The following is a 24983-nucleotide window of genomic DNA, read 5'->3' on the forward strand; positions in this document are numbered from 1 at the left end:
TCCAGCTAATCCCCTATAGCCGTCTAGTGGCGGGCTCCGCCCCAATGCAGCGGCGCTTCCACTGGCTCCCACCAAAACTGGGCACTTTAATTCATTGCTACTTGTCCGGAGCGGTGTCAGTCACTTAACACCCGCCCCCGTCGCTCAGCCATTGGCTTAGAAGTCAAAACTAGAAAACGATTCTGGTTAACATGGAAAGTAATCCCGTCCAAACCCAAGCACGTCAACCAGAACTCGTCAGGGATTGGATTAAATTGACTGTCAATCCTTACAAGCACCGCCTTCCGCTTGTACTCATTGGCTTGCGTACACGACTATCTCACCGGGTGCCCGCCCAGCCCGTTCAGAGGGGCTTTTCGCTAGGACCCTCCTTCCTGTCCAGTTCTGAAGCCGCCCCGCGATTCTGTAAATCCAGCTTTATTGGACCTTCCGCCTTCCCGGATCGCCTTGATTTGCCCGCCCAGCGCCTGTAGCCCGCAGCCCATTGCCTCCGAGAGCTCTCAGTCACACGGCGCCTCCCGCCCATTGCCTCTCGCGGCACTCCGATTGGCCGCTCGCCTGCAGAGCCCGCGATTGGTGTCCGGGGAGCGGCGGCGGCTTCCCATTGGCCCGGCAGCGCCGTGGGGCGGTGGGAGGGGGCGTCCCTCTCCCCCCTCGTAGTCTTCCCAGCCGCTGGGTTCCCAGAGTGCTCCGCGGCCGTGTGGAGCGAGGCCTTGTTCCCGCGTTGAGCCGCCGCCACCGCCTCCTCCTCCTCAGCTTCAGCCTCCGCGCCAGGCCCGGCCCCGCCGCGCCATGTCGGACTACAGCACGGGAGGACCCCCGCCCGGGCCGCCGCCGCCCGCAGGCGGGGGCGGGGGGTCCGGGGGAGCCGGTGGCGCCGGGGGAGGCCCTCCACCGGGCCCGCCGGGCGCGGGGGACCGCGGCGGCGGCGGTGGCCCAGGCGGCGGCGGCCCGGGCGGGGGGTCGGCTGGTGGTCCCTCTCAGCCCCCTGGCGGGGGCGGCCCTGGGATCCGCAAGGACGCCTTCGCCGACGCCGTGCAGCGGGCCCGCCAGGTGAGGAGGCCGCCGGCCTGAGGGGGGCGCGCGCGCGGGCGGGGGAGGGGGCGGGGTCACGTGCGCGCGCGTAGGGTCGCGGGGGGGGGCCTCGGGGGCCGCCGCGGGGTCACGTGGGCCGGTAGGCTGGGACTTGGGCAGCCCCTGGCGCCTCGAGTGGGGTCCCTCACGGGTGACCCCCTGCTGGGGGAAGGGGCGTCTGGGGGTCTCCAAGGGCGGCCCCTGGCTGTGTAGGGGCTCTGGAGCGCGGCCAGTCACTTTGGGGTCCCCCCACCTTAATACACACGAAAGCATGCTCCACTCTCCTGGAAGGAGAGGGTCCACCTTTCCCGGGGAAGGTCTTGTTTTGCCCGAACCTCTCCATCAGGGGAAAGCCCTGTTTGCCCCAAACCCATTCCCGTTTAAGCCCGCCCCTCAGGAAGAAGGGACTTGGGGAGAAAATACCCTTCTTGAGCGTGGAAAGGGGACCCATTTGCTGCCAGAGCGGCCAAGCACTAAGGCGAAATGGGGAGGGTGGGTGTAGGAGCTGGCTCTTTTTGGTACTTCCGGTGGCTTTTAAGCGTGTTCTGTTTCTTTTTGGGAAAGAGGGGAAGGTCCCACCACAGTGTTAGGAGTCTTGATGACAACATGGAGGTGTCACATGCTGGTGGGACTGACCTCCCCAGCTCCATTTGCATCCTCCCTGGGGGCCTGGAAGGGAGGAGGCCTTCAGAACGGGAGGACTTTGCCGCCCTTTTGGGAAGCAGACCCCGGTGGACCGGGTTTGTCCCAGTGCCTCCAGGGCATGGTGGGAAGTCCCGTTAGGTGAACGCCCTGTTCCTGTCCTGTGTGGTCTGTGGCTTTCTCACCTGTGGGGTGGGCTAGGGTTCTGATGTGCATTTGATTTGCTTGCCCACTGAACTGTCTTCATTGAGAAGCAGCTATGACTGGGGGGATTGGTGCGATCTGTTGGGGTGGGATAAGATACCCATCTGGCAGCCCAGGAGCTTTGCTGAAAGTGTTGTAAAAATATTGAGAGAGGTGAAAAGGTAGCTCCTTAGTTCCCGGTTTGTGTTTCTTTGGGAAACTTGTAGTAATTCCACAAATGGGTTCTATGGTGTTCACTTGGTTGTGTTGGGTTTATTTGAAGTTGCTGTTCATGTGGCTAAATTGTAACATGTGTTCCAAAAGGGTCTTTTGTTTTTGTTCAAATGTAGATTTCAGATGCCCTGAAGCAAACACTTCCTGAGATTTGTTCCACAAATGCAAAGATTCTGAGGGTGAGGGAGATAAAGGAAAGTTGTACCTTTCAGTATCCCAGAAGAATGTTCTAGTTCTCTGCAGCCCTCCCTTGTGGAGACCTGAGGACCCTCCATGGCACCGAGCGTCTGTTCTTTTCACCCTTAGAACAAGTTGGTGTGGGTTACAGTCTGGCCACAAACAATTTAGGCCCAAATCCCATCGAGAAGGGGAGTTTTGAAATTCCTAGATAACTCTTGTACTCTGAGGCCTTAGGTGAAAACTCCTTCTAGAATGTCTTAACAGGCTCTTTCCTAAATTAGGAAGTAACCACTCCCAGGCCAGACAGTAAGACAGGACAACTGAAGAGGCTGAGAAGTTGATCTGAGCACCATGGAGGGTTCTTTGGTGGTAATTCTTCTGTGCTTACAATTTCATTTCTAGATTGCAGCCAAAATTGGAGGCGACGCTGCTACAACAGTGAATAACAGCACTCCTGATTTTGGTTTTGGGGGCCAAAAGCGGCAATTGGAAGATGGAGGTAACTACCTGCTGGGAGGAAGGGCTGGGGGTAGAGAGTGAGGTGCCTTTGTTTGAATGTGGTTCAGAGTGGGGGGGAAGCCCGCTGCCGTTCGGTCTTTTAAAACCTCAGCAATTCCAGCTTTGTTCATTCTTTTTGTTGGGCCGCCATCCTGAGGTATCAGGTGGCTGAGAGGAGGGCAGATTGACTGTGGCTAGGTCCAAGTTGTAAGTTCTCAAGATCGTTCCTCCCCTTCTGGTAGGCTGGGGAAATGCTTGCATTTTATTAAGGCCCCGTGTAAGTAACAATTGGCTGGCCCTGGGGCATATGGCATTACCCACAGTAGCCAAAATGCTCAACTGGGTGGCCAGCTGACTTTTTTCAACTAGGACCCCACTGCCTCAGGTCTCGTCCTAAGCTGGAAGGACTCGAGTGCAGCCATCATTGTTCCCCCATTATAAAAGGCTTTTTGACCCTGAGTGCTGGTAGTGGGATTGATGCAGTCTGCCTCCCTCTGGGGTTGGTCTCTGCTACTCCTGTCTCAGCTCTGATATTGGGGGAGAGGGGGGTGTGGAAGAAGGGGGATCGTTTGCCCAGACATGTGGCACCAGCCTCAGATTTGAGGCAGCTGTGGGTGGGTGGGTGCTGCATCTGACATCCTCTCTCTTTCACAGACCAACCGGAGAGCAAGAAACTGGCTTCTCAGGGAGACTGTAAGTCCATTGGGTGACACAGGCAGAGGGCCGCTTCAGGGTCTTAAGAGGTTGTTAGGAGTCAGGAGCTAGGAGCCCCTGTCCTTTATGGAGGCTCCGGGTATTCATCATCTGGGATCCATGAGCTTCAGGGTGCCCAGTGCCTGTGCTTCTAGGAGGTGGGCTCAGCCTGTAGTAATGCTAGTCGGCCCCCTGCGGACAGGAGTCCCGGGAGACAGTGGTGTTTGGGGTCCCAGAGAGGAGCCAGGCCAATCTTTCTTTGGATTGTTTTCCCTGCAGCCATCAGTTCTCAACTTGGACCCATCCATCCTCCTCCCAGGTAAGTTGTGATTTGGCAAACATGTCCTTTACTTGTCTGTCAGCTGTCTCTGGTCTTTCTTACTGCCCTGGGGGAGAGCTCTGGCTGGGGGCAGAAGGCACTGCCTTCATCCCTGTACTTGCTTGTCTGCAGGGCTGGAGGGAGGAGAGGGTTGTGCAGTCGGCTGTAATGATGGAAGGGTGGTCTCTGCGCCCTGGTGCTTTCTGGGTTGGAGTGGGGATGCTGAGAAACACAAACCTCTGTCTTCCTAGAAAAGGCTGGTTTTTTGGTTTTTGGTTTTTTTTATCTGTTTTCTACAAATACTTGTTCCCCTGAGAGCTGGTGGAGACGGGGGGGGGGGGGGGGGGGGGGGGGGGCCAGGGGGTAGTCTTTCCTGCCTTTTTGCCCGCTAGAATGACCTCAGTGGATCTGACATAGAATCCTTTGCAAAGGGGCACATTGTTTTTGTTTTTGTTTTTTTTCTTAATGGACCAGAAGTTTTATAAAATACAATAAAAATGATTGTGAGGAAAATGAAATGAAAAAGATACAAAATTCGTTTTTTAAAAAGTCAACAGATATAAAATGACTCCATCAGATTGCTATGAAAGTGTCCCATGTCTCCCTCCCGGAGTCAGTGGGGCAGCACTGGCTCAGGGACCATGCTCTCCCAGAACAAGCCTCTCGTGGCCCAGGTGGGGAAACTAAGGCCTCGAGAGGTAAAGTAACCCATTGTGGAGAGAGGGAGCCCTGGCCCCCATGCTGTTAGATTTGGCTTAGGGGTCTTGGTTCCATTATAGGAAACAGGGTCAGAGGCCAGAAACATCGGGCGGCCTCTTCTCCAGGGAGAACCCCTGGGTCTTTATCTCTCCTCTGCTTCTTTCCTGTTTGAGACTGACCGTCCTTGTTTCTCTTTGCAGGACTTCAATGACAGAGGAGTACAGGGTCCCAGACGGCATGGTGGGACTAAGTGAGTGTGGGTCACTGTGGTCAGGAGCGCCCATTGTCCCCCACTCTGGGACAGTGTCCTGGGAACCCCTGCCAGCCCAGGAGCTTTGGTCTGAAAGGGTCTCCTGTGTCCTGCTCGCCCCTGTCCTCTCTGGGCAGGGAGGACAGTGGAGCTCTCGACATGACTACTGCCCCCAGAGTGTCAGCAGGGCCGTGGACCCCACCACCCAGTCTTCTCAGTGCCGGCTCCTCTGTCGGTGTCTGATTCTCTCCTTTCTTCTCCACCTAGTCATTGGCAGAGGAGGCGAGCAGATTAACAAAATTCAGCAGGATTCGGGCTGCAAAGTCCAGATCTCGCCAGGTATGAGTGAGCTCGATTCGTACCTGAACAGGCGCTGGGCTGGGGCTGGCTCTTTGCACTTCAATAATCCCCTAACTTTTGCCTTGACTGGATAGACGCGAAACGGGCTGGTGTTTTTTTATTGTGTTGTTGGTTTATTGAGTACCTTCTATGTGTCAGGCTCAGTGCAGTATTAACTAGTACAGCACCTCGAGGCATAGCTGCAAGGTTCGTTTTCTTTCATTTTACAGTTGGGGGGAGGGCTTAGGGAAGATCTAGACTTGATCACAAGGAGCCTTGTTCCAGACCTGCTCTGAACCATTACGTTACGTTGCCACCTAAACTAAACAAGAGGCTGGGAGGTGCATTAGAAAGAATCGCTTTGAGGTGGGGCCTGGGTTTGAAACCCAACTCTGCCTGCTCCTCTGCAAGTGGCTGCTTTGCTGGGTTTTTTGAGGACTTGCTCTAGCAGAGGAGTTTATTGACTAGAGCACGTGCATGTAATTGTCAGTGGTGGCGGGAGTGGCCCTGGGATTGGACCCTGTAGAATCTGCCCCCTCTTCCACCTTATTCCCTAAAAGCTCTGCTTCCGTTGTTGGACTTTAAGCTTCCTGACTGTGGCCTTTATAGAGCAGCCTCCCAGGTGTTTGGAGAGGTAAATTGTCGGGCTGCTGAATGGTGGTAGAAGTGGCCGTTGATTGTTCTGGAAGTTTCCTCGTTTCCACCAAAGGCCTTTCCAGGGTCTGCAGACACGGGAAGGCAATGAGCCTATCTCCTCTTCTCTCCAGACAGTGGTGGCCTCCCTGAGCGCAGTGTGTCCTTAACAGGAGCCCCAGAGTCTGTCCAGTAAGTGCCTGGCTGGGCCAGTCATTGCCATGGGAGTGGGCAGAAGCCCTGTCTATCCCTTTGAAAGTTGGAGAAGACTCCCACACCGCGTCCTTGCACCCCGGCCCCAGGGACCGTACTTTCTTCCTTGTCATCTGTCAGATGCAGATGTTGGAGTCACCTTCCCTTTTAGCTGGGGGGGAGGGGGCGCCAGGCCAATGCCATTTCAAGTGACAGCACCCCATTCTTCCCCTTCCCAGGAAAGCAAAGATGATGCTGGATGACATCGTCTCTCGGGGTCGTGGGGGCCCCCCAGGACAGTTCCATGACAACGCCAATGGGGGCCAGAACGGCACGGTGCAGGAGATCATGATCCCTGCAGGAAAGGCCGGCCTGGTCATCGGCAAGGGTGGGGAGACCATTAAGCAGCTGCAGGTGAGGGCGGGCGGGCTGCCTGTGGCCGGCCGAGGGCCCACCCAGCCCACCAGCTCTGCCACCCCCCACCGCTGCCGCCCTGAGTGCACTAGTCGCCAGAAAGTCCTTTGAAAACCCTACACTGACAGTCAACATTGGTTTTAAAGGAACGAGCTGGAGTGAAGATGATTTTAATTCAAGATGGTTCCCAGAACACAAACGTGGACAAACCTCTTCGGATCATTGGGGATCCTTATAAAGTGCAGGTGAGTGCACCCTGCGGGTGGTGGGGGTTCTGGAGAAGTGAGGCTGCAGGCAGGTTGGGGATTTGAATGCAAGTGGAGACGTTTTCAGGAGCACTGGCTTTGAAGTCAGCCCAGGACTCAGTGTTCTTATGTCAAACCCTCCCTCCCAGTGGTCTCTATGTAAGCAAATGGCCTAAATTCTGATCCTGTTTTCCTGTCTGGAAAATGGGGGTGCTGGCCGCGCCTGCGTCTCAGGGTGGCAGTAAAGAGCTCTCAGCACCTGCGTGTTGGTCCTTCCGTAGCTTAGTTAGGCCTGAGATCCTCGGTTTGTGGGAGGCTGCGGATTGCATTGGGCAGCAGGGCTGCCATGTGTATACCGGGCCCTGTCTTTGCAGCAAGCTTGCGAGATGGTGATGGACATCCTCCGAGAGCGTGACCAGGGCGGATTTGGGGACCGGAATGAGTATGGGTCCCGGATTGGTGGGGGCATTGATGTGAGTGTGGGCCTCCCCGGGATGGAGGGCCGTGGGGTGTGGGCTCCTCGTGGCCAGTGGGCAGCAGAGGGCAGCTGAGCTGTGGGGGCAGAACCTGGCTGACATTTCTGCTGCCCTCCCTCATTGCCCCCTCAGGTGCCAGTGCCCAGGCATTCTGTTGGCGTGGTCATCGGCCGGAGCGGAGAGATGATCAAAAAGATCCAGAATGATGCTGGTGTACGGATCCAGTTTAAACAAGGTCAGGGTCGAGCCACGTGATGTGCCAGCTGCTCCTGTTCTCTTAAGCTCACCCTGAGGTCCACTTCGGGCAGCTTGGCACCATAGTTAGCCTGCTGAGCCTCTCGGTGCCTCGTTTCTTCTAGACCTCGGGACAGCCTGTGAGAGTCGGTCATGGGCACACTTGCCAGGTCCAGAGGGAGCGTGTTTTTTTCTCCTATCGAATCTACCCTTTCCCTCTCCCCCACCAGAGGCCCATTCTGACAGGGCATCTTGGGTAACCTGGGCATCCTGGGCTGGATCAGATCACTGCCTTGACTCTGGGCTCCTACCAAGCCTGTGAGTCCCTGAGGGCAGGTCTATGGGGAGGAGGGACTCCTCTGATACTTTTCAGAGGTTTTTAGTTCTGTAAAATGGATCCTTAGTTCTGGGGATTCCAATTGCAGAAAGAAGCCTCAGCTACCGCCCTACCTAGCTGGTGGGTTTCCTTCTTTGAGGATGTGGGCCCGTCCGCCTGCCTCCTTCCTCACTCCTGAATACACGGAGCGTGGCGAGTGGCACTGAGTCTGAGATGTCTGAGACACTTGTCTTGGCACAGTGTCTGCCCTGAGGAGGCATTGGTTTGGAGTTGTGCTTCTCTTTTGAATTTTGTGTCTGCTCTCTGGGTGCTGGCCGCAGATGATGGGACAGGTCCTGAGAAGATAGCTCACATAATGGGGCCCCCAGACCGATGCGAGCACGCAGCCCGGATTATCAATGACCTCCTCCAGAGCCTCCGGGTAAGTGGCGCACGGTAGGTGAGAAGAGCTGGTGGGGGCAGAGGGGACTGGCCTGGCTTCCTGCCTTCATTTTCCATCTTCCTGTCTTGCAGAGTGGTCCCCCAGGCCCACCAGGGGGTCCTGGCATGCCCCCTGGGGGCAGGGGCCGAGGAAGGGGCCAAGGCAGCTGGGGCCCTCCTGGCGGGGAGATGACCTTCTCCATCCCCACTCACAAGTGCGGGCTGGTCATCGGACGGGGTGAGTAGGTGCCGCCCTGCCCTCCATCCCTCCCCTACTCTTCTGCTCCTCCTGCCATCTCTTCACTGCCTGTGTCCCCTGCAGGTGGTGAGAATGTGAAAGCCATAAACCAGCAGACGGGCGCCTTTGTAGAGATCTCCCGGCAGCTGCCGCCCAATGGAGACCCCAACTTCAAACTGTTCATCATCCGGGGCTCACCCCAGCAGATTGACCATGCCAAACAGCTCATTGAGGAGAAGATTGAGGTGGGCTCGGGGAGGGTTCTGGGAGGCTGGGCCTGGCGCCTATCTCCCGCCCACTGACTTCGTCCCATTCTCCTTCCTCCAGGGTCCCCTCTGCCCAGTCGGACCAGGCCCGGGGGGACCAGGCCCTGCTGGACCCATGGGGCCCTTCAATCCCGGGCCCTTCAATCAGGGGCCACCGGGAGCTCCCCCTCAGTGAGTATTTCTGTCAGCTGCCTGGGATTTGGGACATGGGGGTCGTTAACACTGGCAAGAAGAGTGACAGGCACCATTTCCATTTTGATTCACCACCAAGAGGTCCATCCCTGCCTTTCAGAAATGCTGAGTTTTCAGGCCCCAAACAGGATCCAGTCCAGCCCTCTGTTTTACAGATACCATTTTGTACAGACTGCTATAGGGGTTGCTCTCGGTCTCCAGCCCATGCGTAAATCCGTGCATGTTGAATTGGGAGGCGTGGTTTCGTAGCCTGCGTCTGCTGATCGGCTCACACCTTTCTGTGGGCCCTCTTCCTACCAGCCTTCCCTGCCCCTTTAGAAGAGCAGCCCTGGCTCATGTGTTCCCTTTCTTTCATCCTGCAGTGCTGGGGGCCCCCCTCCTCACCAGTACCCACCCCAGGGCTGGGGTAATACCTACCCCCAGTGGCAACCACCTGCTCCTCATGACCCGAGTAAGTAAGGCCGCCTGCTTGGGGGCAGCTCTGGGCCTGGGCACGAGGCCGGCTTCCTGTGCCTCCCCTCAGCCCGTGTTGCTCTCCTCCTGCAGGTAAAGCTGCCGCGGCCGCCGCAGACCCCAATGCAGCCTGGGCCGCCTACTATTCACACTACTACCAGCAGCCCCCAGGCCCCGTGCCTGGCCCCGCACCGGCCCCCGCAGCCCCACCCTCGCAGGGCGAGCCCCCGCAGCCCCCACCCGCCGGCCAGTCAGACTATACTAAGGCCTGGGAAGAGTATTACAAAAAGATCGGTGAGTGTGAGCGCCGCCTCGGGGGGCGAGCGGGCAGCTGCACCCTGAGCTGTCCTCTGACCTCTCAGTGCCCGCCTCCTGCAGGCCAGCAGCCCCAGCAGCCTGGAGCTCCCCCGCAGCAGGACTACACGAAAGCCTGGGAGGAGTACTACAAGAAGCAGGGTGAGCTCCACACAAAAATAAGTCGTGGCATGTAGTGTGCAGCACAGAATGTGGCTGGTGGCGTCGTAACTGCAGACGCGCGCTTACAGACTCAGTGCTCACGTGCTGAGGAACACAACTGGCGAGTGCTGGATGTACGCCGGAAACTAGCAATATTGGATATCAACCGTATTTAATGTAACTTTTTAAAAAAGCAGGCTGAGCCGGTGGGGCCTGGGGGGGACAGGGCCAGGCCCGCTCTTGCACCCAGCCACACTCACCCTCTCTTCCACAGCTCAAGTGGCCACGGGTGGGGGTCCAGGAGCACCCCCAGGCTCCCAGCCAGACTACAGCGCCGCTTGGGCTGAATATTACAGACAGCAAGCCGCTTACTACGGACAGACTCCAGGTCCTGGCGGCCCCCAGCCTCCACCCACACAGCAGGGACAGCAGCAGGCAAGTGGGAATTGCCACCCTCCTCCTCCTCCTTTTTCTTTCCAACCCCCGGCCACCGTCCATCCTGCCTTAGTGGGTAGCGCCGGAAATCCCTTCCCCTGCGGGGTGTGTCCTTGATGCCTGCAGCGGGGGCCATGTGGCCGGAGGTCTCCGGGAGTCCCCAGGAGCCGGGGGAAGTGTGCGCTGGGTCCAGAGGTTAAAGAAGAGGCCTCCCTCCGCCGGCCCGCTTGTTCCTGTGTAACGCTGTCTGTCGTGATGCTGGGGGAGAGCGCGAGACAGATAAAAGGTGGAACTGTTGAACTGGTGGGTAGTCCTGGGGGTGGGGCAGGCCAGCCGGCCGCTGAAACGTTGGGCACCATCCTGGCTGCTAACTCAGAATCTGGCCACTTGGGAAGAAAACGGATCATTTTTCCCTTCTCTGCATTACTTTTTTGGTTTTTGTTCTTTTTGTTTTATTTTTAAGCCCACGATCTTTCCCCATCCCGGTGTCCAAGTGACTGTGTAGGCGGCCCCAGCACGGGGCGGCCCTGGCTCCGGTGGGGACTCGGGGAGCCTGCCAAGGGGACGGCCCTGGGGCCCCCCACCCACTCCGCCTGGGCTGGGCCTCTGCTCTGGCGCCCGTCTCTGTGTCCCAGTCTTGTCTGTGAAGTGGGCATGACGATCGCTGCCACCTTCCAACCTACCTCACAGGGGTGTTGTGGGGACACCGTGATCTCTGAGATTGTTCATGTTGTGATGCGCCGGGAGCCGCCTACCTTCCCCTCCAAACCCCGAATTGGCTTCTCTCTCTCTCTCTCTCTCTCTGTCTCTGCTCTGCGGCCCCTGCTTCTCTCCTCCTCGCTTTTGTGTCCCTCTTTCTCCTCTTCCATCAAGGAGCCAGTCTGACTTCAGCCGAGTCCCTGGAGCACTTGACTAGACAGTTACAGACACGTCCTGCTGGCCACCCACCGGCTAGGGAGAGGGGCTTCCTGGCCCCCTCCTTGCCAGCTCCCCGTCTCCCGCCCCTGCCTCCCCTCCTCGTAGTGACCAATTCCTATCTCTTCCCTCTCCGCAGGCTCAATGAATCGAATGAATGTGAACTTCTTCATCTGTGAAAATTCTATTATTTTTTTTTCATTTTGTTTTGTTTGGGGGCTTTGTTTTGTTTTGGTTTTTTTCTGTTTGTTTGGTGAGAAAGCGATGGCTACCATTGGGGGGGTGTGCAGGGGAGCCCTCTCTGTGAGTGGCTCGGAGGTCAGTGCCCGGCTCTTGCTCTTTCACGTATTGTGTGTGTCTCACATGCTCTTTTTTTTCCTTTCAAAATTGGGATCCTTCATGTTGAGCCAGCCATAGAAGATAGCGAGAACTAAATCTCTGCCAAAAAATAAAATTTTTTTAAGATAAACACAAAAAGCAAAACAAAACCTATAAAATTATATATATATATAAAAAAATCTCTATACCACCTCCCCTCAGCCTTCCTGAAACTGCCTCTTTCAGGGGAAAGCGATTCATTTTCTCCCTACCACCCTTGGCCCTCTTCATGTTTTTAAAATAAACGTTTAAAAAGGAAAAAAAGTCACTCTTGCTATCTCTTTTTTTTAGTTAGAGTTGGAACATTCCTTGGACCAGGTGTTGATATTGTGGGACCCCCCCCCCAATCAGTCCAGCCCCTCAGCCTCTCTGCTCCTCCTCTCGCTCCTCCTTCCGTCCTAGCTTGGCTTCCCTCTGGCCCCTCCCGTGCCCCCACTCCCAGGACTGGTCTGTCGTGTTTCATCTGTTCAAGAGGACATTGAAACTGAAAACAAATTGAGAACAAAACAAAAAAATTGTATGGCAGTTTTTACTTTTTATCGCTCGTTTTTAACTTCACAAATAAATGATAACAAAACCTCCCCATGTCTGCTGGGTGCCGTCTCTCTTTCTCTCTGTCTCTCCACCCCGTAGAGTTTTGAAGCAGATGTTTGTTCTTTATAGATGTTGTACAAGCCTGATAACAGTGATTGGAAGTTACAAGCTTTGTGTTGTGTTTTTTCTTTGTTTTTAAGAAAACAGAATTATAAGAGAAAATAGTTTTCTGCAGGCGCGGCGTTGTGCTTTCCTATAACTTTTTCCCCCTCCCCCCATTTTTTTTGTTTTTGTTTTTGTTAAATAAAGTGCTTTTTGTCTAAAACTGCGTGCTGGCCGCAGTGTGTTTATAGAAGAACAAGACTTGGCCAAAGAGAATGGGGTACAGGCCTCCAAAGACTCTGCCCTGGGGTTTTGCCTTGCAGGAAAGGAGAAGCAGCCTGCCTGGCCTGGTGCTGCAGGCTCCCTCCCCACCGAGGATGGTCCTTGGGGGCAGGCGTTCCCATGGATGCAGCCTGCCACCACAGCAAACCCGGGCCCTGCCTCCCGGGAGCCGGCCCAGCCTTACTACATGCCTCGCTGTGGCCTGGTTCATTAGTGAGCGCTGACGTGGAAACCGGGCCTGATAAGGAAAGGGTGCCAGTCCCAGTGCTTGCCGGCACGCCGTGGCCTGCCAAGGATGAGATGGCAGGGTGAACTGGGGGCCCACTTGAACTGCCTGGCCCAGGGACAGTCACCTTGAGGCACACAGTGTGGCAACACTGTTCCTTTTGGATTTACGCTTGAATACCAACACTTAAAAATCACTTTGCACATTCAGAGTCAGTGCCTGGGCCCGGGGGCTTAAATGGCAGCACCAAGCAGGAGCCAGCAACAGTGCCGCCTCTAGGTGGGGCTCTTCACATCTCGAGGCCTTCCACGGCTCTAGGAAGCTGCCCCTGTGGGAGTGTGTTGGTGGCCCTCAGCCCACCCTGTGGCACTGTGGGCCAGGAAGGGGCGTGCTGTTGCTCTGGGGTCGTGTGGTTAGCTGAGAACCCCAGGCTCCCCTCAGATGCCATACCTTGCAGGCCCTGTGCCCCCTCTTCTGAGCCCTGTGTGGGTTTGGGGGTAAGGGGAGCATCAGCCCCCAACCCCCTCCAGTCTCTGCAGGCTTTCGATGACAGAGCAGCACTTAGCAAAAATGTTTTCTGGAGCTTCTTCTGCCAAGATCTAGAGGGGGAAACGAAAGGGTTGGTTCCCAGTCACAGTGGGGTTATTGCCGTCTACCCCGACAACTAGGGTGAAATGGGTTCACATTAATTGCTGGTAAGGAATCAACAGAGTCCCAGGGCCATACAGGTGAGGGAAGAGGGAGATGGGACAAGGTCACGTGTTACGGCTGGCCACTAGGCGACACAGGCTGTGCAGAAATGCTGTCCCTCCAAACAGGCCATAGAGGGGCGGAGGTGGGGGAATCGCCCACTAGCCCTCCCATGCAGTCCGTGGTCAGAACTAGTTCCACAGGCGTTGCTGTCCCTTTAGCTTCATCTCATGTTCCCAACTCCTGTGGGTGGGAGGGAACATCACCAATGTTCCCTATGTTCATAACAATGAAAAGGACAGGAATGTGTGGGTCACTTGGAGAATGAAGTTATCCCTACTTTCTATCTTGGGAATCTATCTGGCTGCATTTGTGTTGAACTGAGGTTGGCCAGTTGTCATAATGTTATGTTTTGTAGATAGGATCTAAAATGTATTGAATGTTTCAGTTTGGGAGCCATTCTGTTTAGACCTTAAACATTGTCATAGCTGAGAGGCCACAGACTGCACCACTACTGCCTAACAGAGGGACTGGAATTCCCCCGTGGACACGGTGGAGCAACGGAGGCCTGGAGAGACCTGGGGTCACGCTGGATCTGTTCCCCTGGGAACCAGGGGGCTGGGTGGTAAGCAGGGAGTACCTACGTTTCGGAGCAGGTTCTTCTGCTGGTAGAAGGTGAAGACAGGCTCACACAGGGTGTAGTGCGTCTCCAGGCGCTGGAGGATGGCCGGCTCACAGTCATCCCCCCGGTGCTCCACCTGGCCTCGGTGCAGCGCTCTGCGGACCATCGTCTCCATGGAGCAGTCAAACACCATGACGACGTCAGGGGGCCGGCCCACCTACGCAACGGGGAGAGAGCCTGGGTGAGGAAGAAGCTGGGCTCGATGGCCCCTTGCTCCCCCAGAGATCAGGAGTCTAAGATTGTGGGCCCAATAAAGAACAATCAGGCCCCTTGGGTCCTTTTTTAGTTCCAAGTTTTTGTCTTGCCTACTTCGTTTTTGGATGAGTAAGACTTGGGCAGAGCTTTGTTAACACTGTCAGGAAAGAGTGAAGAGTGCCTCAATATCCTCAGCCACCCAGTTTCACCCTCCTTGGAGGCAACCAACTATTGTTTTCTTGTGTCTCCTCCTGGAGCTATTTTAGGCATATAATGTGCAAGCCAATCCAGTTCTGATACACTTTTTTCTTTTTTATACAAGTAGTGAAGACACTGATTTGCCCTTGACTTCTGTTCACTCTGTATAACTGGAAGTGACTCCATATTGGCGCATGAGGTTCCTGATTCTTTTTAACCACTACGTAGTATTCTGCTGTATGGGTGTACCATAATTTTTTTAACTAGTCCTTGTTAATGGGTATTTACATTGAAATATGCCTTTTAAGATAGGATTTAAGTGGTCTTCACTTGCCTTCCTCTTGCCCAGAAACTTTCACTGGAGCTCCCCGCTGCCCACACCACTAGTCTGCCCTCTGACTGGCCTCATCTCAGGGACACCCTCCTGGATCACAATGGCTTCCCACTGGAAGTTCACCTCCTAGTTCCTCGAGAATTTGCTTGTAAAATAGAATCCAACAGAACATTTTTAAAGTTCACAACCAAGTGGGATTCATTCCAAGAAAGCAAGGATGGTTTGATACAACTTACTGTATTAACATCTTAAGAAAAAATCATGATCATCCTCATAAACACAGAAAGGGCAGTGACAAAATTCAGCACACATTCTCAATTTAAAAAAAAAGAATTGATAAAAGTATCCTCAGCCAGCATCTTAATGGAAACTTGCTTTCCCACTGAAGTCAGAAACAAGGCAAAATGGCCCCATCTTGCTACTGTGATTTGGTAAGGTATGAGAGGATTAGCTAAAGCAATGAGTTAAAGCAATTTGAGAACTCTGAATTGGAAAGTAGATAAAACCATGTCTGTTTGCAGATGATGTGATTATATTTCTGGAAAACTCAAGAAAATCAATAGATAAACTAGTACAGACTTAAGAGAAGGTGATAAAGTAATGGGATGTAACATTAACATACAGAAGTCAAATCAAACATGTATTCAAAAATCAGAAAAGAAGGCCCCCTTTAAAACAGCAACAAAAATACAATATAACAAGCTAAGCTCTTCCAAACATGTGCAAAGTCTTAAGGAAAATCTTCAAGGAAAACTTGAATAAAACATTCCTCAGTGACTCAAAAGAGACTTGGAACAAAAGGAAGATAGAAATGTTCTTGGATAGGAAGACTCAATGTTACAAAGGATCTGAGAGTTCTTAAATTAGTTTATAATTTTAATGTGATCCCTATATGATATTTTTTTAGTTGAGTTGGGTTACTTCTAACATTCATCCACAAAATCAAGCAGGAATGGCCGGGAGAAGCTGGGCAAAGGAAAAGCAACGGGTGTTTGGGGCGGGGGCAGAGGCACCCTACCCTACCAGATATTAAAACCTAATAAAGCCACATAATTAAAACAGCAGTGCACAAGGGGATAAACACCCCTGGAACAGAATAGAAAGCCCAGAAATAGACCTAAGTGAAAGTTGGTATATGGCTAGACTGGCATCTCAAATCAAGGGTAAAAAAGACAGACTTTTAACTAAATGATGCTGGAACAACTGGATCGCAATTTGGAAAAAGATCAAAATCGAATCTTTACATCATTCCAAAAACTAGGGTAAGTTCCAGATGGATCAGAGATACAAATGTAAGAAATGAGATCACACAAGTACTAAGTAAACCATGGAAGAATTCCCTTATAAAACTAGGATTGGAGAAAAAAAGAAAACAAACAACCAATAACTATAATATGACTCAAAATTCAGAAGAAATAACAAAATATTGATAAATTTGACCAAAAAAAGGTAAAATAACTTATGGCAAAAGAATAAAGAAAGCAAAGTCAAAAGATGATTGACAAATTGGGGGTGGGGAAATATTAGCTACCATATGATCACAAGGGGCTAGTAACCCTACCATAGAGAGAATTCCTGGAAATCAAGAAGACCAACATTGTGTTAGGGGAAAAAAAGCAAAGGAGACAAGAGTGCATAGAAAAAATGAAACTTCAAATTTTGGAAAAGATGGTTAACCTCACTCATAGTAAGGGTGAGTAATACCAATTTAAAACCACTGAAATACCATTTCACACCAAAGCAGGTTGACAAACATACAGAAGTTTGGCAGCAGCCTCTGTTGGTGTGGCTGGAGGAAATGGGCACTTTTGCCTGCTGCTGGTGGCAGTGCAGAATGAGGAGTGAGGTGACATGTAGTAAAATGGTCTATGCGTTTCTTTTTAATCCAGCAATGCCACTCCTTAAAACCCATCCTAAAGATACTAGCAAAAAAACAAAACGACACACAAAGATTATTTAGTGTAGAATTGTCTGTAGTGACAAAAGATTGCAAACAACTTATTGTCTATCATTAAGTTGTTCAACAACTTATTGCCTTTGGGACATCAGGAGAATAAAAATGGCACTGCCACACAATGGAATACTAGTATATTGTAAAGTTTTTAAAAACTGAAGACTAGTATGAATGTTGGTTTTTGTGTGAGACAGAGGGACACACACACACACACACACACACACACACACACAAAACCTTCTTTGTGTTTGCAAAAAGAAACACCAGAAGGACAAACCAAAAACTCGTGAGGAAGGGAGGGCATACTTTGGGGTGGGGAGTGGACAGGGATGAATGGAAACAAACTCTGGATATACCTTTTTATGTGGCTTTTAACTTTGGAATCATTCAATAATTTACAAGTTCAAAATTTTTAAAAAGCAATCCCTAAATATCAAAAACCAAATGAATGAATGTATCCAACTGGGTGTCAATTTTTTCAAGCGACCCAATATTTTATAGTACATCCATAGTAAGATTCAAGAAAACCAGTGCAGCAAGGAAATCTTAAACTTCCTTCGGGAGTTTTATTCTTAGTTGTTAATATTGCTATGTTATTTGGAAACTAGTTTGCATTTAGTGGGATTATGCAAGTGAGTACGTTAATGGTTAATGGTATTAGGAACCAATATTTTTAGGGGAAAAAAGAAGTAAAAACACTGATGTTACTTGTGAGCTGGAAATATCATTATCAACTTCCGATTTTTTTTTCCTTTCTAAAGTGTGTGTTTCCTCGCTCTGTCCACTGGAAAAGCCTGGAAACAATGTAGCAGTGAGTACCTCTGGCACCCAGATTGGACACCACTAGAAAAGATCTCGTTGGAGAAATGTCTGGTTCCAAAACTGGGCAGGAAATGTGAAAGGTGGGGGGGAGAAGTCTTGTGTCAGAAAGCAATTTTAAAAATAACTTTTGTCCTTTTGTTGAAAAGGACACAAGTGACAGTGTGAAAGGGATCCAGTTGGCCAAAGATGTGACAGCTTGAGCACCACCAACAAAAAAAAGACTGCAGTTGATTGACACACATTAAACATATGAAGACCCATGAGTTCATAAGGAAGAGAGAGAGAACAAAACAAAGGAAAACAAAATAATGAACCTCATTGTCACCATTGGAGGTAACTAGGACACCAACTCCTTGGTCCGAAAATTGGCCATTAAAGGGAAAGTGAAGCATTTATCCCCCCTGTCTGGTAGAAACTGTATTTCAGGATAACCAAATAGCCCTCGTTGAGAAAGGACATTTCTTCCTTAGGGAAGAATTCCTGCTAATCAACGTGGGGAAAATGACCAGAAAAGATAGTTACCACGAGATCAGAAATTGATGGGAGTATGTAGCTGACACTGTGGAATGTTTAGGGTGCCACAACAAAACAGCACGGGCTGGTTAGTGACTCAACAGAAATTCTGTTTTCTCCCAGTCCTGCAGACTGGAAGGCCAAAATCAAGGTTTCTCCTGAGGCCTCTCTCCGTGGCCTGCAGGTGCCACCTTCTCCCTGTGTCCTCACATCCTCTTCCCTCTGTGTGTGTCTCTGTCCTAATCTCTTATAAGGACACTAGTCAGATTACATTAGCAACCATCTTAATAACCCCTTTTAACTTAATCACCTCTTTACAGACCCTATCTCCCAATAGTCACCTTCTGCGGTCATGGGGGTTAGGACCTCAACATAGGAAATTGGGGGGACAAAATTCTGCGCCTAACAGGCCCCCTGCTAAGAGTGTGGCAACCAGGCATGTAGGAGCCTCCGGAAATAATACAGTACAAACAAGGTTCAAATGCAATGCCCTACACCGAACTTGTAGCTGATGCAGGTACCACCAAGCAGGGGGAGAAGCCGACCACCGAGGAGTAGAGACGATCACAACCCTGCCAGCATCAGCACTGGGCAGAAGAAGAACTCTGCAAGCACAACACATCCCCTGTTTCTCCCACTTTCTCAAGTCTGCGCCCTGGTTCCCGGTGAACACTCAGAGACTGGACTCATCGGAACACACGTGAACACCTTTAAACAAGAAACCCGCCGTGGCAAAGAGACAGCTGAGCACCACATGCCACCCGATGGAAGTCCACATGCACGCTTATGATGTGCGCTGGAAAAACCAATCTGACTCCTGAACCAGACTCCAGGCACACTACCAACTTCCAGGAAAAATAGAGAGAGGAACATGGTCAAAACAAAATGAACTTTGCAGTCAGCAAAACCCACACTATGAGAAATTAGAACCAGAGACTCGACTTCTTCAATAAAATTGCAAGAAATCAAAAGCAACAGAGATGGCAGGAGCACCTATAGATGAAAAGGGACCTCAGAGACATAGCAATCATTGCAGTGGGTCACCTTTACTTAAATCCTGATTAAAACAAGATATGAAAAGAAAAAGCTTTTGAGATGTTCATGGAAATGTGAATATTGATCAGTTATCTGCTGACATTAAGGTGGGATAACAGACGTGTTGCGATTTTACAAAAGTCTTCATCGTTTAGAAAATATAAACTGAGATATTTATGAATTTAAAAATGCACAAAACATATCGAATCTAAGTACACCTGTTGTTACCTTTCAGTGTACCGGGCAAACGAGGGATGGAAGGAGACAAGTTAAACAGTGCCATAAAGAAGGAAGCACAGGGACAAATCCAAACAGGAAACATTGTACAGGACCACTAGCTGCCCCAGATTTTCAGCGGGTCAAGGGCAGCCAGCAGGGAGGACGGCCTGCCCTGGATTAGGGGAGACCTAGCAACTGTGGACCTGGTTTTACTCCTAAATCTAACCAGCTGGAAATAAAAGAGACATTTTTCAGACATTGAGGAAATTCAAATGTGGACTGGGCATCAAATGTTCCCAAGAGATTCACGTTAATCGTCTTGGCATCCGTTGGGTGAGGAAGTGCCCATAACAGGATCTGGGATATGCTTCAAAATGCATAAATCGGCAATCATGACCAGACGTTTTGGCACAGATAAAACAAGGATGGCTTTGGGGCGGCCAGCTACCCTGTTTCCCCCAAATAACACCTAGCCGGACAATCAGCTCTAATGCGTCTTTTGGAGCAAAAATTAATATAAGACCCGGTATTATATTATATTATATTATTATATAAGACAGGGTCTAATATTATAGTAAAATAAGACTGGGTCTTATATTAATTTTTGCTCCAAAAGACACATTAGAGCTGATGGTCCGGCTAGGTGTTATTTTCGGGGAAACAGTAGCTCAGTGGGTTAGAGCGCGGTGCTCTTAACAACAAGGTTGCCGGTCCGATCCCCACATGGGCCACTGTGAGCTGCGCCCTCCACAACTAGACTGAAACAACTACTTGACTTGGAGCTGATGGGTCCTGGAAAAACACACTTAAAATAAATAAAAGTTTTTTTTTAAATATGCAAGGGTGGCCAAACCTCCATAACGATCTTGGTACGTGGGGTTATTAGATCATTCTGGTTCTGTGTGTTTGAAATCTGGCATCACAAAAATACCAAAGATTTCCTTGCTGGCTTTTCCACTCAAGGGAGCGTGAGCACCCACACATGCCACAAACCCTTCTCTCTCCTGGTGAGGACAGCGGCTGTGACGTGGGTGCCTCTCCACGACGCTTCTGAGTTTGCCTGAGGCTGTGCAGGATAAACGTTCATTGGTGATTCACTGCCAACGCTGTTATTTTAAACTTTGAATTCCATAAACTTCTTTTTTTACTTAACTTTTTTGTTTTAAGGCAATGATAGCACTAAGGCAAAAGGAGAGTGAATGTTACTTCTGTGGACGTAACTGTAAAACAAATACATACGAATACTAATAGCCTGGTTTTGGTATGGAACGATGGTCAAATAAGACGGCGCCCTTGGGGGGAGCTGGGTGAAGGATACAACAGGACCTTTCTACCATTCCGGCAATGTCCTGTAAGGCTAAAAAAGTTTTAAAAATAGTAAATGTTCTTCCGTGAGCCCCCTAAAATCATTGTTTGCAGGTGACACTTTGGGAGAAATATCGGCCCAGATAAATGGGCCTCCTAACTCTGGGCGTTCATTTTAGTCCAACCTGATTACAATGATCGGAGCTCCACAGGCTTTGCCTGGCTCTGCCCACTGTCCCTTGAGCAGACGGTGGCCAAACCTCCTGCGGGGCTTCCTGTGTATTCATTTGACATATGCTGCCCACCAAGGGCAGGCTAGAGTCTGAACAAACAGTCCTGCCCCCACTACCTATATTGTGTGACCCGAGGCAAGTTCCCCAATCCCTCTGTCAGAAAGCAGAATGCCAACAGTACGAGAACCGTTCTTCTAGAATGTTCTGGAAGATCACAGTTAACCTATGCAGAGTGTGGAGAACAGTGCTGGGCTCAGTAACAAGCTCAGGACGAGTTCATGTTGCTGTTACCATGGGGACATTCAGGCCCTGTGTTGCCAAGTCAGGCAATTTTTAAATTTTTTTTTTTTTATTGGGGAATATTGGGGAACAGTGTTTCTTCAGGGCCCATCAGCTCCAAGTCGCGGTCCCTCAATCTAGTCTTTGTCTTTCAATCCAGTTGTGGAGGGTGTAGCTCGGCTCCAAGTCCAGTCCCCATTTTCAGTCTTTAGTTGCAGGGGGTGCAGCCCACCATCCCATGTAGGAATTGAACCGGTAACCTTGCTGTTGAGAGCTCACACTCTAACCAACTGAGCCATCCGGCCGCCCCAGGCAATTATCAAGAGAAGTTGGGAGTTTTGATGTGGCATCTCCCGAGTTTTGAAAGTGGGCCACTCATTTAAAATTAAAAAAAAGGGTCAAACACTCTAGAGACAAAACTGAACACATTGGTGGATCGAATAGGGCCTGAGGGCTGGGAGTTTGTAGCCTCCGTTCTGAGACTTTGTGGCCATTTGTGGCGTCCATTCAGCTGGCATTTATGACTGGGTGCTTACTTTAGGGCAGGCACTGGCCCAGGGCTGGCGAGGGCAGAGGAGTCCACTAGCCCAGCCTTTCCCCTCAGAGCTCCCAGGCCGGGAGAGGGAGCCCATCACTTACCCTTTGACTTCGTCACAATGAGCCCCACAGAAATGCTTCAATGGAGGTGCGAACAAAGGGCAGGGCCCCACCCAACAGGGGACAGCTGTCCCAAGCTGGGTGACCTTTGTTTGATTCCCACCTGGTCTTTTTTGCTAGATTCTTCTTCTGGAATCTAGCAAGTTCCAGAAAAACCTGGAGGCCTACAGCCTGCCTCAATTTCTCTTTTCCTGCTCAGCCATTTTCAAATGCTCCAGTCCTTGCTGTTCAGGTGCCCGGATGCGCCTTTTCATAAAGTCAGCGTGGCTGACCTGTAAAAATAACCTGAAGAAATTCATTCCAACTTGTCCAGCACCGGCTGGCTCCTCCCTCATCTCTCAGCTAGCTCTCCAATATCCCCCCTTCAAGGGGCCATCTGAACCACCCAAACTGAAGTAGTGTCCCTCCAGGGTGTCATTCTGTCTTCTGTTCTTCACTACACTTATCGCTAGGAGAAATTTCTGTTTAGTTTTACACATGATGTATCTCTCTGTTTTTTGGCATCCTAAGAGCAAGGACCAAGCCTATCTCACGAATGCCCGAGTTCAGAGTCTGTCTTCATGGACTATTTGGGGAATAAATAGATGGACGAAGAATTATATTCCATTTTTATGGCCCAGAGATGCTGCTAAACACCCGTGCTACTCAGTGGGCAGGCACTGTGCAGGGAAATACTAAAATGACTTTGTCTTTGCCCTCAGAGAACTCTCTAGCTCTTCACCTGGGTTCTAGAAGCTTCCAACAACCTGACTCTTCCTTGATAATACAAAACTCCATTTCCCTCTGTTCATCTCCTCTCCCCTGAGTCTCAGCCCTTCTGATCTCCATCGTAGGAAGGGAGGGGGGAACAGCTCCACGCCTTACACCCTAACACCCTCACACAGTTTTGGGTCACTCACAATGCGCTCGAATTCCTTAGCTTGAATCAGCTCCCGAGGGAAGCCATCGATGAGGAAGCCCCGGCTCTCTGGGCAGGACAGCATTTTGTCATTGATCATATCTAGGATGATACCCTGGGAAGGAAAGGGGTGATGGGTCATTGTCCATAGGCCCTCACCTATGAGGTCACCTTGGCAAGTTGTCTTTCTCAGTCTGGACCTCTGATGAATTTGGGAAACACCTGCCCACCACCCAAGATTCCGAGTCTGCCCAATGCCCTGGGGCCTCCACAAGCTCTTACAAGAAGTAGGTACAGCGGCTGTCTACTGGACAGGCATCTACTGTGTGCCAGGCTGGCTGGGCCTCATTTGCTCATCACAGTCACCTTACAGGTAGGTACTGGAGTGACCTTATTCTGTGGGTGAGGAAATAGGTACAGAGGAGCCAATGATATATGTGCCCAGGGTCACAAAGGGAAAAAATACTAGCTAATTTTATTGAGTGCTTCATAAGTACCAGGAACTCTGCCAAGTGTTTTATAGGAATGATGTCATCCAAAGCTCACCACAGACTCTTGCTGTGGGTCTAGCTGCTCTCCCATTTTACAGATGGGGACACAGAGGTTCAGGGCAGCCAAACAGTGGCAAGGAGGGGAGCCACAGCCTTCCAGGCCCATCAGCTTCCACAGGGCCTTTCCGGGAAGTTCGTCCCCACGTAGCCCCTTCTTCCCTCCACCCCTGCACCCATGAGCTCTCACCGTGGGCACCAGGAGCCCCCGTAGCATGATTTCACGAATCTTCTGGCCCCGCCGGGTACCGCGTTGGGCCTCCTGCCGCAGCAGCTGGCCCAGCCCCACATGGCAGAAGCCATACTTTGTCGCCATGTTCTTGCACTGCGTGCCTTTGCCACAGCCTGGCCCACCCATCACAAAGATGATCAGGGGGGACTTGAGCATCTCTGCGGTGACCAGGGAAGAAAGAGGGAGACGCATTGGTGCCGGTAGGGGTCAGTGGGCACTGATGCGATTGTGTCCACAGCTTAGTGCATATACTGGACACAGTCCTGCTGGCATACCCACTTTTGCCTTAGGGTGGCATCTGAGAGTGTGTCCTGGCCCATTGGTGTATCCAGGCATGGCATGCGTTAGTGCTGCTGTGGGTTCAGTGGATGGTGTAAACCTGAGCAGGCTAGGCCCTTGTACACAGCATCTCCTGGAGGTGTCACAATGACTCTAACATCCCAATTTACAGTTCAAGAAACTGAGGCTCAGACAGGGGCAGGTCCATCCCCCAGACGCATTCCATACCACCCTCCCCTTCCTTCACTCCGGTCCAGCCCCCAGTGGTGGCCTGGACTCCTTTCTGTCCCTTGAACTTGCCAAGCTCATTCCCCCCTCAACTTTTCCCTAACTTCTAGGAAATCCCTGCCCCAGTGCCTTCAGGTTGCAGCTCACCCATCATCATCCCCTGTGTCAGAACCCAATTTCCTCCACAGCAAAGGCCACGATCAGTAATGACTTTGTGTACTTTTTCTTCTTTGTCTCCCTGCCAGACTGTACTCCATGAGGACAAGGACTATTTCTGTCTCACTTGTGCCTATATTTCTATATTTCTAGTAATTTACAGTTCCTGACATATAGTAGAGGGTGAGGACTAAGTGAGTGTCCACGACTACCGGCCATGTCTACGGGGTGCTGTAGTTTATGGTGGAATTTTGGTGTCTTGCTTCCCTCCACCTTTGCTTAGCCAACTTGTATGCATCCTGCTGGGCCCAGCTTAAATTTCCCCTCTTCCTTGAGCCCTTAGAGCCAGCTGTGCTTTTCCTGTAGTATTTCCTGAATTGTAGACACCGTTTTCTGAGATCGTCTCCTGCACTATACTGTAATCTCCAAGGGGACAGGGAGCTGGTTTGGCACAGTCACTATGGAGTGCCCAGAATCCAGCACAGCAACCGCTCAAGTCGATTAATGAATGGCTGATCTGTGAGCATGCGCAGTTGTATTACTACTATGGGGGGGCCACACCTGGACAAGTGGGATGGGGTACTTGTACCTTCCTCTTGCCCTCCACAGCCTCCTTCCCTTTCCCCCAGTAAGCCAGCCATCCCGCGATATTACCCTTCTCCTTGGGTCTCAGGGGCCTGCCCGTTTTGGGCAGCTTGGACTTGAACAGACCCATCCTGCCAACGACCCGTGGGGTGGTCGCGCCCCATCCCCGCTCAGGCCCTGATCTCTCCTGGCTCGGCTCAACGTCACAAGGGCACCTGTCCCAACCATTTAGCAAGATCATGGGGTGTCCGCGGAGCAGGGGGAGCAAATGAACCCCAAAAAGGTTCAGATGGAGTCGCGGCGTCTCAACGCGTCAGAGAAGGCCTCGGTTGCTATGGTGACGCGGCCTCCTTGGACTCACTTCCGGAGTGGAGCAGCGCAAGCGCAAGGCGCCGAGAGCCC

The 24983-nt window shown here is 51.4% G+C and overlaps 2 protein-coding genes across 9 annotated transcripts; one reads left to right on the forward strand and one right to left on the reverse strand.

The window, feature by feature from the left end:
• Positions 1–691: 691 nt before the first annotated feature.
• On the forward strand, positions 692–11976 carry KHSRP (KH-type splicing regulatory protein). Of its 6 annotated transcripts, none has more exons than XM_033133815.1 (20): positions 692–808; positions 953–1053; positions 2716–2812; positions 3466–3504; positions 3784–3823; positions 4723–4772; positions 5040–5111; positions 5879–5936; positions 6176–6350; positions 6497–6595; positions 6970–7068; positions 7204–7306; positions 7963–8063; positions 8156–8300; positions 8385–8545; positions 8628–8737; positions 9121–9209; positions 9305–9505; positions 9590–9667; positions 9942–10219. In XM_033133815.1, exons 1-20 carry the CDS (start codon positions 793–795, stop codon positions 10217–10219), a joined length of 2112 nt encoding a protein of 703 aa, XP_032989706.1. In that variant the 5' UTR covers positions 692–792. The 6 variants fall into 6 exon arrangements, with proteins under 6 accessions (XP_032989706.1, XP_032989707.1, XP_032989708.1 ...); XM_033133816.1 differs by having other exon boundaries at positions 700–805; positions 950–1053; XM_033133817.1 differs by having other exon boundaries at positions 702–805; positions 956–1053.
• Positions 10136–24878, reverse strand: LOC117037622 (adenylate kinase isoenzyme 1). 3 transcript variants are annotated; one of them, XM_033133819.1, is made up of 5 exons: positions 24651–24878; positions 23292–23491; positions 22555–22668; positions 13874–14068; positions 10136–13138 (listed from the first exon to the last, which is right to left on the reverse strand). In XM_033133819.1, the coding sequence occupies exons 1-5, from the start codon at positions 24820–24822 to the stop codon at positions 13049–13051; spliced, it is 771 nt and encodes a 256-aa protein (XP_032989710.1). In that variant the 5' UTR covers positions 24823–24878; the 3' UTR covers positions 10136–13048. The 3 variants fall into 3 exon arrangements, with proteins under 3 accessions (XP_032989710.1, XP_032989712.1, XP_032989711.1); XM_033133821.1 differs by lacking the exon at positions 24651–24878 and adding an exon at positions 23988–24352; XM_033133820.1 differs by lacking the exon at positions 22555–22668.
• Between the last annotated feature and the right edge of the window lie 105 nt (positions 24879–24983).

This window comes from Rhinolophus ferrumequinum, chromosome 18 (assembly GCF_004115265.2).
Source record: "Rhinolophus ferrumequinum isolate MPI-CBG mRhiFer1 chromosome 18, mRhiFer1_v1.p, whole genome shotgun sequence".
NCBI lineage: Eukaryota > Metazoa > Chordata > Mammalia > Chiroptera > Rhinolophidae > Rhinolophus > Rhinolophus ferrumequinum.